At 35.6% G+C, this 16,017-nt stretch overlaps 1 protein-coding gene across 1 annotated transcript in view; it reads left to right on the top strand.

Moving 5' to 3' along the window:
• The window catches only part of LOC126252733 (activating transcription factor 7-interacting protein 1), a 180,416-nt gene that overhangs the window by 108,175 nt on the left and 56,224 nt on the right, over nt 1-16,017 (top strand). The window contains exons 3-6 of the mRNA XM_049953635.1: nt 5,709-6,040; nt 11,426-11,566; nt 12,961-13,071; nt 13,392-13,463. Coding sequence (XP_049809592.1) covers nt 5,709-6,040; nt 11,426-11,566; nt 12,961-13,071; nt 13,392-13,463 — 656 coding nt within the window. The remainder of the gene's footprint in view (nt 1-5,708; nt 6,041-11,425; nt 11,567-12,960; nt 13,072-13,391; nt 13,464-16,017) is intronic.

The raw sequence follows: 16,017 nt of genomic DNA, 5'->3' as shown, positions 1-16,017 counted from the left end.
TGTTTTTGTAAGGTCTGTCCCAGTTCTTATTGTCAAGCCTTCACTTCAAATTATCATTGGTTTCTATGTTTCAGACAAGCCAGCCACCGTATGTTCCCAAGCCTCTCATTATGGAGATACAGTTTAATGTTTCTTAATTTATGAACAGTGGACACAATATTGTTCACGTAAACTTATACACTTTTGACGATTCCAAAGTAGTGGTAATAAGGTTACTCACCTGTTTCAACTGCAGCCATCAAAAGCTTGCTCCATTTTTCCACAAAATTCTTTAGTTTTAGATGCATCTTGTATGGGCACATAATTGAATGGATCTATTAAAAAATTAGCCTTGATCTCGCCCTGACTTTTTTCTTTTTATTAGTGTTGGTCCCACACAGAGTCCAAGTATTCAACATGGCCCTAAATATGCTTGTACTGAGAGAACTTCCAACTCTCACAATTATCACATCTGGTGAGTTTGTCAGTGTAAAATTGGTTTTGATTTGGACCTGTCTCCTTGTATTAAAAGCATGCGAAAACAGTAACAGTCCACATACACAGTAGCTGTGGTTCTATTGAATAGAAGAGAATAAATAGAATCTTTGTCATGTGACATGTTGTATGCAGTTATTTGATTGAAACATTGATGACTCATCAATGAGTAATTTTATGCCTGCGAAGGTATACATAAAGAAAGATACATTAAAAGAAAGCATACACGTGTACCCAGAAGCACATTACAACAGAAAAAGATAAATACATGTTATATTTCTTCATGTTTTTTTTTTTTTTTTGAAAATTTTCGCAGTGGTTTAAACTTTTTCTTTTTAAGTAATTTTCGTGATTGTTTCTGTTGTTTATAAATATGGACATATAATCTATGTGTCTATGATGACACTGACACATAAAAAACACACACTCCATAAAAAAGGAACATTTCTATACACCTGGATATTTAGATACATAGTTTACATACATACCGTACATGTTTTATAAGCATGCACACACAAAAACAACATACACTATATCTTCATTAAAAGAACACACGCATGCACCTAGAAAAAACCAAATTTAATACCTCCTCCTTGTCTTTCTCATTTATAAAATCAACCACACTTTAGTAAAATTTCCTTTTGAAACATATTTCAAGGTTTACTCCTGTGGGTTCTAGCTTGCAGTCCTTGATCTTTGGCTGTATTTTATTGCTACGCTTCAAAGCAATGTAATACGGAGTATTTTCAAATAATGTGAATTTTCAATAAGTCAAGGCTTGCAAATAGAGGTTTGCATAATTGTCTATTGTTTGTTCCTGTCATAGCTGTGATATTGTTTGTGTGAACTTGAAAGGCAACATGCTAGAGACTTTTTAAATACTTGGTGCAATGGTAACTGCAAAAACAGACGTAACCACTCCCAACCATGCTCTGCTACCACGAAGGAAATTTTGTGTGTTTGTATACAATAAAAGAGCAGTAATGTTTAACTGTTAATTAACTCCAAAGATCGTACATGAAACAAAATGTAATCTCGCAGTTAGTGAATATTTATATATACTCCACGATTTCATGAGAGTGCAATAGCATGTAATAATTTGCACCTTAGTATCCAGAACAGATGTTTCGAAAACAAAACAAAATCATTTGAAGATTCTTTTTTAGAGTTTTCATCTGCCATTTTCACTGATGAAGTGTAGTGTCTACCCAGTAAAAGTTTTATTTTGTTGATACTCATTATTTTAGCTTATTTCTATTAGCAAATTTTTATTGTATCGTCCCACATCCTCCCAGTCATTTAGAAATTGTTTTGTTTAATTAAACATATTCTGTGATGACACTAATATTATTTTGTTGAAATTTTTCTCTTCTCTCTAATAATTGCCTTGTTCCATTTTAGATTTCCTTCTAGTTTGCCTTCTTTGTACCTACAACATCTTTTGGATGTTTGTATGCAAATCTTTGTCTATGTATCGTATTAATTTTGTAGCATTCTGAACATTTTGTGTAATATAATTTGTTGTTTAATTAATTTTAACAACATGCATATCTAATTTTCTTCATGATGAATTTTTTCTTTTTTACTTTGTACATGTTTTTGCTCTGCATTGTACTAATTTAGTACTCTCACATCCCATACATTTAGTTTTTTTGTGTTAAAATAAGCAGTTTCATTTTTGGTTCCATTTAGTTCTTGTCAAGTGCATTTTCTAGTTGTGTGACTGATATATCCAGTTTCCCCCTGAACAAATGTTCATTAGTTTTTGTCCTTTTTAGTTAAATTCCCTGTAGTTTTCTTGCTGTGGCATTTGGGTAACATATTTTAATTCTCCAGAGGTTTCTTGCTGTTCATTAGAATAAGAACATATTGGTGAATAGATTTGAATGATTTCAGAAGAAGATACCTATAAAAGTGTCGGTAGTCTGTGACAGTTTCAGTGCGCATCTTGTTACTGTTAATAATCTGGGTTAAATAAAGTATATACCAGAGTTTCCTCCGTGCTCTGTCCCTCTGTTGTAGAACATGACATTATGTATTTTGATTCAATTTGGTCTTTGTTCTTCTGTCATACTTCTGGTAACTATATATTGCTTTTGATTTTACTCAACTCTTCTTTCAATTCCACCAGCTTATCTGGAGCCTAGAGTTCTGTAATTTGCTCCTAAATAGAAAGTAAAAGTGGTTGTATTACTAAGCTCTATATTATTACTCATTTAGCAAGACTTGTGTGTAGTATGATTGAGACTTAGTAGTAGTTGGATGTTTCCCCAAGGCTGTTAATATTCCTTCACTTGGACCTTAATATGTCACATTAACTTGCACATAGCAGTAGGTTGTCTGAGAACAATAAATGTGATATACTAACTTGCCAAATATTGAAGAGTTTCACAATGCAAGCTGATAATGGTAATTCTCTACAGACCAATGCTCACAGTAGTCCCAAAACTGAGCAGAAAGCTTCTGAATCTCAAAGCTTGGTATTGGCATGCACATTTCATGCTCCGATTGTGTCATAAGAGAGCTCAAGTGAATATTACCAGTTTTTTATTCGACTGGAAATGAATTTGTCTAGATAGTTACAAACACTGATTTACCCTGTTATCTGCACTTCAGTTTGTTGAGCAGCCACCACATATTTGGTATACTTAGTGGTCCATCAAGATGGCTTTCTTGTACATCTACATCTGTACTCTGCAAACCACCATAGTAGTAACTCCTGGATTTGAACATGTGGCTTGGACATTGAGATTTACCCCATTAAGACCCTGTAATCTTCAAAGATGTTGTGTAGGGCTCACTCAGTTCTTAGTTGACTAAGAGTGACATGAGTTTTATGAAGATTTCTGTCTGTGTACATCAGCTCTTTTATTAATTGTTTAGAGATGGCTAAATTTATGGAAATGACTTTTTTAGTGATTAAACCTCATTCAGGTTTGAATGTATTATTTATTGAAGTTGAATACGTTCCAGAATATGAAAATGCTTATTTAATTCAGTAGGCAGAAGAAGTAAAACATGGTATCGTAATCGGAGTTCCCAGAGTATTCCCAAATCATCTTAGATTCTGTGTGTGCTTATCCTTTGAAAACCTGTCAGTTGTCATCGCAATGAAAACATATGTCATTGCTTGTTCACCTTATGTGGCAAATGCACAAGGGATTAATTTTGTGGTTGCCAGATGTTAAGTCTGTGTTATCTTTCCAAAATGTTTAGCTATTGAGCTACAGTTTTGTCTTCCTGTGCCATGTGTATAGTAGTGCATGGCTGTAGAACTGTTCACTCTGTAGCCAAGAACTTTGACATTACTTGTAAGTTTGTAATTGGACTGATATTAATGAAGGCTGTAATGTTTTCAATATTTCTGGCTCCTGTTGGTGTTGCTAGAGAAGAATGTTTGGCAAGCAACCCTAATTTGAGTCTTATTACACCTGGAGTAAAGTATGGGAAGCTCCTTTGACAAACATAGGCTGCTCACCTTTAATGGTGCTTTTTAATGAACACTGTGGAAGCTGTTCATTCCAGTTGACAATTGGTACTTATTTTTAGGTACTCCCACTTGTCATTAGTCCTATCTTTTAAGTATGCGTGATGCTCATGGTGGCAATGTTAAACCTCATGTACACAATAGTGTGCAGAAATCATAGGAGTTCTCACCCTCATGCAGTTTGGTAGAGTCTGTTTCTGTTCATTAGGTTCAGCATATATGCAGCATATAAAATGTTGAATGTATCACAAAACTACTGTTGTTGTTGTGGTCTTCAGTCCTGAGACTGGTTTGATGCAGCTCTCCATGCTACTCTATCCTGTGCAAGCTTCTTCATATCCCAGTACATACTGCAACCTACATCCTTCTGAATCTGCTTAGTGTGTTGATCTCTTGGTCTCCCTCTACGATTTTTACCCTCCACGCTGCCCTCCAATGCTAAATTTGTGATCCCTTGATGCCTCAAAACATGTCCTACCAACCGATCCCTTCTTCTAGTCAAGTTGTGCCACTAAACTACTAGAAACAGATAAATTTCTTGTCATGTCATCAGAGTTGCATTATATATTGTGTTCTTCATATTCATTTATGTCGAGGAATGTGGTGTTACCTCTTACAGTGGCAAGCAACTTGTTGAGTAGTTTATAACAACGTTTATGTTCGAAGTGTTACCCAAGAATAAAGCAAAAACTGAATAATAATTCCTCGTAAAGTGTTCACATTTTTATTATCAGGCAGTATGTCAACTTAATAAATACTGAGAAATCGTGGTAACATTTGATTTTGCTCTTTTATCTTCGTATTGACCAACTAGAATAACATTACTTCTGACTCTCCATTTTTGATCATTTCATATTTTTCCTGTATTCCTTCGTCTTCTTGTTTTGCCTTTAACTTTCTGCTATCCATGTTGTCTCCAAAAATTCTTCTGCCTTGAAATTCTTGTAATTATATTATTTTATTCTTATCAAGTTTGTTATTACCGATTCTTTGATTCTGTTTCTTTCAAGTTCTTCACTTGCTTATATGTACTGCAGCCCTTCTTGGAGACTGGAATAACCCGAAAGCTTCCCAAGTAATGTGAGATCTTTTACTGTTCCAGTGAACAATAATAAGAGGCCAGTTGTTCCATATGGTTGGCTCGGAATCTCACTAGTATCCCATCCAGTACTGCGACCTTTTTTACGTTTAATGACATAGATTCTGTGCTCACTGGTATTTGTGTCATTTTAGCCACAGTCTAGTTAGAATATCAGTCCATAAATTATTTGTATCCAACTATTAGTCCTTGTCAGATGTGGTTTAAATGTATTAAGTTATCACCACAAGGGAAGTTACTGATTATGAATGCAGAAATGAAAAAGTAGTAGTTTCGTTTGAGTATTCTCAAGTAAATGAAAATACAATTTTAAATTGTTAAGTTACAATGCTCTACAAATTTAGTATAAGCTGCATGAATGTGAGTGTTAATTAGAGCTAATTTTACAGTCACTATATTTTGCATTGCATGATGCATTCAGTTGAAACACATAAACTTAAAATATGAGCTGTTTTCTGTAAAAACCACACACACACACACACACACACACACACACACACACACACACAATACAACAAAATTTTTCATCACTGGAGCTCATATTTATTTCATAGCAAAATTAGATTTTAACTATGATAAGAAAGTAGTTTCAGTAGCACTACCACATTTTTTCTGACTTTTGTATGATTTCTCCCTTTATCTATGCAGCTGTGAGACGCAGACGGAAGCGTTCAATTGAAGATGTGGTGCCAGATAGAATATCAAAACGTACACGTGGAGCTTCATTGGCCAGCAGTTCTGGAGCTAACAGCCCTGAAAAACTAACCCAAACAAGTGCTGAATCTGCAAAGAGATCTGTCTTAGATTCATCTACAGAAGAGGATGCTAAAAGAGTGCGGTTGAATGAAGACTACAATAAAATTGTGAAAAAAATTGAACGAACGGTAGTTGCAAATGGTGTAGTCACTGGAGAGATAGGAAATCGCCGAATATTTTTGGAGAAAATTAGAGCCAAAGACCTAAAGAATTTAACTGTAGCTGTAAGTATTGTTAGTATGTACATTAAGGTCCTCAATGTATACTTTTAGTTACTGTGTTGTTATAATCTTGTTGTACGAGAAGTGGTAAAGTAAAACGGTCAAAGGTTCCTAAACTAGACACATCCAAGGTGCTTACTGAACAGGCATACAAAAATAGATCATAGCAAAGTATGTGTGTTTTCAGAGTTATGTGTCAAATAAATATGAAGCTGCAGCTATTAGTTGTAGATATGGACAAGATCATGAAGTGAGAGCGAGTGACTCTGAAATTTGAAGAGCCCGTCTGCTTTGGAGACTAGAACAAAGTAATAAGATACAAAGATTTGAAAGTAATAAAGGTAAAAGGCTAGAGACCATGTTTTAACGTGATAAACAAAATGTACCATATCCAAGGACAGTTACATTGCAGAAAAATTGTTACAATTCTTTTAAGGTATCAGGTCTTACATGCTGTACTGAAACACAAAGCTCATAAATAATGTTTTACCTTCACAATAATTCAGGTGTATGTAGACATTATACTGGAATTAAGAAAATTATGTATTCTCGCAAAAATAAAAGCTTGTCTGTATTTGATGGAGTTTCCAACAGAGTCAGCTTGTTAACAGTAACGAACACAGTCTTGCTGAAATATGTAACACATCATGAAACTGGGATATTTCTTTTTACAGTATGATTGACATACACCATTGTTAAATGCCTCAATATGAAAGATGGTAGGAGAGATGTCAGTGACTACTGACCTGTTTCACTACTGACATCATCATCCAAAATTTTTGAGGTCTTGTGTGCTAGAATAGTATCCCACCTGAGCAACAATTATATTCTCAGTAAATCACATTTGGCTTTAACAATAGTTGCTTAACTGAGAATGCCACCTTTCACATTCACTAACCAAACTTAAGATACACTAAATAACAGAATAGCACCAGTTGGTATTGTCTGTGGTGTATCTAAGGCATTTGACTGTGAATCACAGTATTCTCTTGTGGACAAACTGAGGTTTGTTTGGAATTGATGGTATAACAAACCAATGAATAGTTCCATATGTAACTAAAAGATGTAGAAAGTTATACTGAATAATTCAACTTTTTTGTTTAAAGACCTTATTTAGTAAAGAAAACATAGATTATTTACTGGTAATGATGTAATTCATAAGCTTATATTAATTTACTTGTGACTTAGTATGGTATGTTTTTGTTGTATGGTACTATACTTTGCAATAAACCAGCAAAGACTGAGAGACCAGTAAATAAAATAATAAATCTTACCTCAGTGCAAACACACAATTATTTAAAGTAATGGAAAAAAATACTGCCTCACAGATGCAAGACTCGGACCCTGAGCCCAGTGTGCTATAGTCGCACATTTGGGTCCAAGGCCACACCAACATGAATTCTTACTTGTGTTGGGATGATCAGGTGCAACAGATGAGTACATCATCTGGTGATGTCACATGTTCAACATTTCTCATCCATTTCAGGGGTATATCCTCACATTTGCAAGCCCATGTGTCTTATATTAAATTACTTACCTTAGCGTCATGTAAGTCACTTCGGAGATTTTTAAACATTATCAGAAATCCCCTGTTCATAAACAATCATTCATCTAACACACAATAGGCAACATTAGTTCTTTTAGCGGATGTCACTAGTATTGTAATCAGTCCAAATACAGATAAAGCAACAGAAAAAATGGTAAATAACGTTCTTAAAAGTATTATTTAGTGAGTTTCTGCAAATACCGTATTTACTCGAATCTAAGCCGCACTCAGATCTAAGCCACACCTGAAAAATGAGACTCGAAATAAAGGAAAAAATAATTTCCCGGATCTAAGCCGCAGCTGAAATTTGAGACTCGAAATTCAAGGGGAGAGAAAAGTTTTAGGCCGCACCTCCAAATCGAAACAAAGTTGGTCCATTGTAATATGAGACAGAATTCAGGTCGAATGAATGACGATACAGCTACAGTAGTTTGGTTCGAGCCGTAAGCTTAGCAGTTAAGCTTTACCAGGTAGCCATTCCTATGCGTCAGGCGCTCCGTCCTTATTTATGCGGGTACCCTTTGTTTTTCACGTGCTTCGTCTGGCTTGAATTGATTGCTTATTTTTCTTTGATCTGATAATTGCCGTTCTCTTTGTTATAGGTATTTTCGTCACTCTAAGCTGAAAATTCATTACTGTACTGTCATGCATTGTTTGTCGCATTCCGATAATGGAATGTTCACGACCTGTCGCCGCTTGCGGCATGGTTTGCTTTTGTGCGTGCTACCGCCGCTTACAATAAAAAAAAAAAGAGAGAGAGTAATTGTCTCAGTAGCGAAACAATGGCAAGAGACTGCTATTTGTTGTTATTTACACTGCTGCTTTCTTTGATAATGATAAACAAGAACCAAATAATAAACTGCGTATGATAGATGATGTTCTGAAAGAGAGTTTAGCGAAAATTTTTCTCCGTTTGAAAATCTTTGCAGACGCCTCTTTAGTAGATTATTTTCTGCACAGAAATTAGTCATCTTAGATTTAAAAATCTAGTCAATTGCCGTGCTTCATTTCTGACTGTATCACTATTAGGCATAAGAATAATAAGAATATGAACATGACATATGTGTATACTTCCGCGTTTGTGTTGTCTCACTCTAGTTTCGTAGTTTATTAGGCAGACAGGATTTAAATGAGATAGCAGCAAACACGAAAGAATACATGGCAAAATGTTTATATTCGTATTATTCTTATGGTGAAGAGAATACTGCATGTGATTCAGAATTCACAAAAGTTCCCATTAGCAACCATCTCTTCTCACATGTAGAAAAAAAATCAGAACGTAAAATTGGCCATACTGACAAACATCGCAAACGGTCTTGCCAGTCGGATTTTTTTTTTTTTTTTTTAATTTATTTACTGACGCAGAGGTTTTGGCACCAGTATTTATCTTTGTGCCTGTAAAGCATGCCTGTGTAGCGCTACATATATTTGACGGCAGAAGTTAGTTGTGGCGGCACCCACCAACATATTTCAGAACTTCCACTTACTTTGCACTCGATTCTAAGCCGCAGGTGGTTTTTTGGATTACAAAAACCGGAAAAAAGTGCGGCTTAGATTCGAGTAAATACGGTAGTCTCGCTCTCAATTTCAGAAAGAGACAACACATTCAATCCTGTATATCTAGAGGTACTACACCAGTGATAGTTTAACACATGGTGAGCAAATAACAACTAACGTGGATATGTCCAAAATGTAGGTATCCATATTAATGAGAAATTAAACTTGAAAAATATATTGTAGAACTTCTATAACATCTTGGTTTTGCCACATGTGCACTTAAAATCGTAAATCTTGGGGAGGGAAAAATCAGTAAGTTCAAGTATTTTATGTATTTTCATTCAGTAATGTCATACAGATTAATATACTGGGGTAACACATCTTTTTTAATAAACTGAGCGTTCATTGCTGAAGAACATGCTGTAAGAGTAATATATGGTGCTCACCCATGATCATCTTGTAGACATCTGTTCAAGGAGTTAGGCATTTTGACTACTGCTTCACAGTACTGTATATTTACTCACTCTTCAAGTTTATATAATTGACTGCAGTTCAAGGGGAACAGTGATGTACATAATTAAAATACTTGAAGTATTATTCTCATTACTCCACATTAAGATTGTATTTGATACAAAAAAGGGGGTGCACAATGCTGCCACCAAAATTTTTGATCACTTACACAATCAAAATGTATAACAGACAGCAAAGTTAATATGAAAATAAACTAAGTTTGTCCTTGACAACTCATTCTACTCTGTAAAATAATTTATAATTTTGTATTGTGTAAAAGGAGATGAGTAGGAATTCACAACTCAAAACAGCACGAAAACTTTTTATAGATAATTAGCACACAGCATCTCTGTTGACCTTGTCACCAATGGGGTGCTGAACTCTGGTATCTCTTTATCCCTAAAGAATCCTCATTGTTGGCATCAGCTGCCTCCTACTTCTGTCCACCACTTTGCCCTGCATGTGTTGTAAATAAATCTGGCCCAATCCACCTATGAGCCTCATTTAGTTTATTATCTACAAACTTGTCCTTAATCAACTAGGTGGTAACTTACTATTGAAGAATGAATATCTTTTATCCTGGCGATGAAGGGGTATTTCTATTAGTTCCACAGAGTATCCATTTAATGATCATACCACCGCAGGTTTTCTGACAGAACACTGTATAACAATGTTATTGAGTATTAAAGATGTGTACTATGGCCCATACCAAATAATAATTGTACAGTACACACAAAATGGGAAAAATTTAGGATAATAAGTGAAAAAGTTGAATTATGTGTACAAATATTACTCATTTAACTTTTAATAATGTCATTGGATGGGTAAAAAAAATCTACTCACAAAAGTGGCAGCACGAGAACACATACACAAGTTAAGAAAATGTTCAAGCTTTTGGAGCCAGTGGCACCTTCTACTGGGAGAAGATGAGAAGAAAAGTCTTTCCTTCTCGTCCCATCCAGTAAGTCTCCCCTGACCTGGGGTTTTGGGTAACCTTTCTGCAATTCTCCTCATTTCCTAAACCTCGCCAGTATTTTCCCCTCTTCATTCCTTTTAAGCCCTTCTCCCAAGACACTCCAAAAGCTCGGAAATTTCTTTAATTTCCATATATATGTTTTCTCTGTCACCGTTTCCTGAGTAGATTGTTTTACCTATCCAATTGTATTTTCATAAATTATTTACTTTCATTTAAGTTTTGATTTCCGTTGTGTTTAGGTAGTTTTGATTAGTCATGTGGCAGTACCACAAGGCGTTTTGTTCCCCGAAAAACCAGTGATTTTGACATATCTACAGTCCTATGTGTTTTTGTAGTGTGCTCTCCTCTAGAGCTTGGTGTTCAACCTTTACACATTCATTATTTACAAACTGTACTGTACAATGAATGTGTAAAGGTCGAATGCAGGGCTCTTGAGGAAAGTACCAAATGAAGCTGCACAGAATCTGCAGATAAGACAAATAGGTTTTCGTGGGAACAATGCACCTGATCTAAACACCGGAACTCCCACCTGGTAGAGCAAAGCCTCTGAAACGTAACATAAATAAAAACTTAAAGATAAGTGACAGCATTACATTTTTTATTTGTTTTAAACAGTCAGTTACTGAAAAAATGAGAGTATGACGTAAGTGAAATTAGTAATTACTGTATTAAATGCTCATTCACAGGTATAAATGAGGGCTAGGCCTTGGAATTATTCTTTATATGTATTGAAAGGTTTTATACTATTATTAGACCATAAAAGTTGGTATGAAAGTCAGTTATGCTGCATTATGCACATGAGTGTTGTACTGAAGAACATAAAGGCTTATCAGCTAAAAATTGACTTCTCGTTTTACAGGAACTGGAGGAATTTTTTGTGGAAAAAATCTGTGAAGCTCTAGCCTATCGTCACGAAATAGGCTTACTGCGTCAAAAGCAGCAAGCTGTTGAAAATCAAATGGAGCTATGGCGAAAGAAGAGTTTAGCAATGTGTAAGCAGGTAAAAACATGTTTCCTGGATAATTAAAAGCTACAATTTGCATGTTACTGGAAAGCAGTTCCTTAATATTAAAACTGCAGTGGAACAGCATAATGAAGTAAATTGATTTCTTGTGCGCAGTATGACATAGATACTGAAATGTGAATGTAGGTACTATGCAAGAAACTGTCCTTGATTATCTAATCTGAACAGTAACTGATTTGCATGGGAAATAACAATACTTAATTATTTGCTTGAGTGTAAACAGTATGATTTAAATTTAATAATTCATTCTTTGGAAAATGAAAATATGCTGCAATAAACTTATTACGTAAATATCCTGCGGCGACTTTCATAGAGATGTTTGCCCGTCTTAAAATATTTGGAATTTGACTGGGTTTTTCCTCATGGATTTAAAGAGAATAATCAATGGTATGGAATGACCCCCTATTTCTACAAATTTTCTGCTGTCTTCAGTATGAGGAAAGAGTTTCCTCTGTGTCAGTTGAGTCTTGTCAGAAATACTGTGTTTGAATTTCAAGAATTCTTCTTATAAATTCACTGCACTTTAGCCCACTTTGAATTGCATTTGTGACATATCTTTGTTAGTAACCCAATTACTTAATGTGTGTGCGTGTTTTCATTCTTTAGGAGAAGGCCTTTTGGCCGAAAGCTCAAATGTCTAGTTGTCTTATTGTGGTGCCTGTGTGCGACTTAAAACTTGTATGATTGTTAAAAAATTCTGCCCATACATAACACTGCTGGAAAGACGTTAACACAGACCTTTTTGGGCATGTTGAGCATTAAAACTGTTAACCATGTAATAGTTAATCATGCATCACGGTTTAGCAATTGCATTATTATTATTATTATTATTATTATTATTATATAACGGAGATGCTGAGTCGTGGATAGGCACAACAAAAAGATGGTCACAAATAAAGCTTTTGGCCAATAAGGCCTTAATCAACAAAACACACACACACACACACACACACACACACACACACACACACACACAGAGTCGTGTGGTGTGAGTTGTGTTTGTGCGTGTGTATTGCACGCCTGCGCTATTGCGTGCGTGTCTGTTGTTGACATAGGCCGTAATGGCTGAAAGCTTTTTTTTTTTGTGACAGTCTTTTTGTTGTGCCTATCTGTGACTCAGCATCTCTGCTGTATGGTGAGTAGCAACTTCCCTGTTCATAATATTGTTACATTCCATCCTGAATTTTCCATTGTTTGTTATTATTATTATTATTATTATTATTATTATTATTATTATGAGTTGACTGGTCCTTTCAAAACACTGTGTGAGAAAAAGTATCAAAAATCTCTTGTAATCTAATTGAAAAAAATTGTACAGACTGTTTGAAGTGTTTCTACTTACACAATATGGCCTTCATTCTAATTACAAGGTTAGAGACATGGAGCTGGTAATGAAAAGGTACCAGAATGATATGAAGACACGGAAAGATCGACCTGTGATTCCTGTGAAGGTGACTAGATCAGTAGGACTCCAAGTGCATGTGAGTATATGTACTGTGTTTTCATGCCCATAAATGGGAAGAATTTCGGTATTGTAACTGTAAGATGGTTGTTACCATATTAAACACTTAGCATTAGGTATCTTTGTGGGCATTTCCCAGTGACAAGGAGCTAATTCCACTTTTGTATCCATTTTGAATGGCTAACACTTCACATTTACTGTTAAAATTTTTCATTTTATTTGTTTAGTTTTTGTCAGGAAGGTTTAGTTATCTCATCACTTGGTAGTTTATTGTAGTGTTTAAAAAAGAAGAAAGGAAAACATAATGGATATTGACTTCTTAATTTTTTGTGTTTTTAGGATGTAGCGTCTGACCCTTCAAGGGCCCTCCTCCACAAAAGAAAAAGAATGGAACAGCAAGTTTCGTCAGTGGTAAGTTTTCTGTAGCCTTCTGAAGCGATGTATAGAATGGAAGTTCTGGAAGAATGCTAAGATACATTGGTGAAAGAGCTAAAAAAGATATAAGTAGTGTAAAATTCTGAGAATGTAAGTCTATTAACAGCATTTAGAGTGTTGCGTTGTATATGTTATGTTCTGGGAGTGAGGTTACTATATATTTATAGTGGATATAAGTTCCTGTAAGCAAATGACAATATTTGTCCTGTGTAATCAAGTTTTATTGTAGATTTGTTCTGTTTTATTGTAGATTTGTTCTGTTTTATTGTAGATTTGTTCTGTTTGTGTGGTACTATTTGTTGGTGTGCAGTATGAACATTAATCCATGGTGCGGGGCCATTTTTTAGCATCCAACACAGACTGAATCATCCTGAGAATCTGTATGTACTAGATGTTAAGAAGCTACATACACAGAATTTTAGTGCATTTAGAGGAGATAAAAATATTTTCTGTGTTTCAAAAATATCACAGGTGCACGGTTTCTCTGCTAGGTGTGTGTGCAGGTTTCTGACACTAGCAGTGGTAGGTGGTGCTGTTGAAACTACTGTGGATGAATATTGTCTCAGAGATTTTGCTGAAAACTGCATCCATTTGCGTAAATACACAGCTGGCACCTGTGTGCTAATACTTGTCTAACACACTCAAAACTACCAAATGTTTTCATAAATAGCCGCTGCCGCTTTAGCCATACGCTTCATCCCCTACTATAGAAATTAATCCATAGGAGTGAGGTCGGGAGAACATGGTGATGGCCATGGTACTTCCCCATCCTTCCCACTTCAACAGTTGGTGAGTGTAATGGAGCCCCATCAGGCTGGAATCACAATGGTTACATGAATCCCACCGATGGTACCCACACCAAATTGTGAATATTCTTGCATTCAAAATGTGTGGTTTGCATACTAACAAGGGTTACCTGACATTCCCCAACATCTCTGGTAGTACTTATGGTGAAAGATACAGTAATTTCCTCCACAGAATGTGTTAGGCATAAGATATGGCCCACTCAGGTCGTTATGAAAAATTTTAGCTAGCACATTTGTAGCAAATCTGTTAGCAGTGAAAAAAATGAGTTGCATTAGGATTTTCCAACTTCCAAAGATGGCTGCTTCATAAGGAGAGAAATACATAGCAGCCAAGTCCGTGAGCAAAGCACTTCTTTGGAAGTCAAGAATATTTACAATTTGGTGTAAATACCAGTGGCAGAGTTCTGCCAAATCAGCATCTATTTTTCTAGCTATAAATGGAATGATAAATAATCTGATTACCCACAGTTACATCCTATTCTTGGCAACTGCTTCATTTAATACTATTTATTGTATCGTCAGTGAGTTTGACGAATGAAAAACAACCGTATTATAGTGGGACAGAATTCTCTCACTGTCACCATTGTTTGTGGTGTCCACAATAAATCCAAACAATGTTTAGCAAACATTTTGTATTCACTTCTGTTTGAATGATCCTAAAAACACTAATCACATCAACTCTGTTACATTCCTTCAGCTCCTTCTCAACAGTTTTTTTGAGACACGCATACCCACTAGGCACTGTGGGTGTTCCTACAGTTGGAAAACTCGGAAGTGTCTCAGTTTGAGAATCTTTAGGACTATTCAAAATGACATTTCTAGGCTAAAATGCACGTGCCAAAGCCCCAAGTTCCTTGCTTCTGAATGCTGTAAACTTACTTTTGGCAGAGTTAGTTGACTTGAAAAGAGATGTCTTTACAAACGGTTTGCTCCCAAAACAATTTGCACGGCATTTTTTGTTGAGTATGAATATTGTCCCTCACATGTCTGCAGAGTTTAATTCTAGGTTGTTTAATTTAAGATGCAGCATGTGATGTGGATATTTTGGTCCCTCGAGTAATGTTAGCAGATCCACAAGTCTGGCATGATCATGAACAAACGCCATGTGTGTTTGAATTCTGTTCACATCTCTGTCAATTTTTTTTATAAAATTCACACCACTATTGTTAGTGTCTCTCGTATCTGGCAACTGGAAAAACTGACAATCTCATGGAAGTAATTTTCCAAATAAAACACAGCTCCAAACTAGCTGTTCCAACGAGTCACAAAAGTTTTGTTTCTTTTACATTTCCACTGTTGGACTTTAAAAACTGAATGTATTTATATTTTCACTTCCGGGTGTTTAAGGCAGATTTTACCATTGTCACAACTTGATATGTCAGACATAGCTATAGTCAAGCACTTGCTGACCAAACTGAGCTTGTGTACCTGAAATTGTATGTGCATTAGTTGATATCAATTATGACCTTTAAAGTTTCGTAACATAGTGTCGTATAAGGAGCACTGTCACTTACTAATGCCTGTACTGCTTCATATGGGACTTTGTGATCACTTAACATCTGTAATATTATTAGAGATCAGTTCTTTGAATTACCTGACTTGATGAGGAATTTCATTGCAGCAGGGAATAACTTGAAGTCTTCAAAGTCTAACACCTGAAACGGGACAGTGAAAACACAGCATCCCATCCCTTCTGTGGTTTTGTCACACAAGATGTACAGGGG

This window comes from Schistocerca nitens, chromosome 4 (assembly GCF_023898315.1).
Source record: "Schistocerca nitens isolate TAMUIC-IGC-003100 chromosome 4, iqSchNite1.1, whole genome shotgun sequence".
NCBI classification, from domain to species: Eukaryota; Metazoa; Arthropoda; class Insecta; order Orthoptera; family Acrididae; genus Schistocerca; species Schistocerca nitens.
This window is presented reverse-complemented; position numbering and strand designations above follow the sequence as displayed.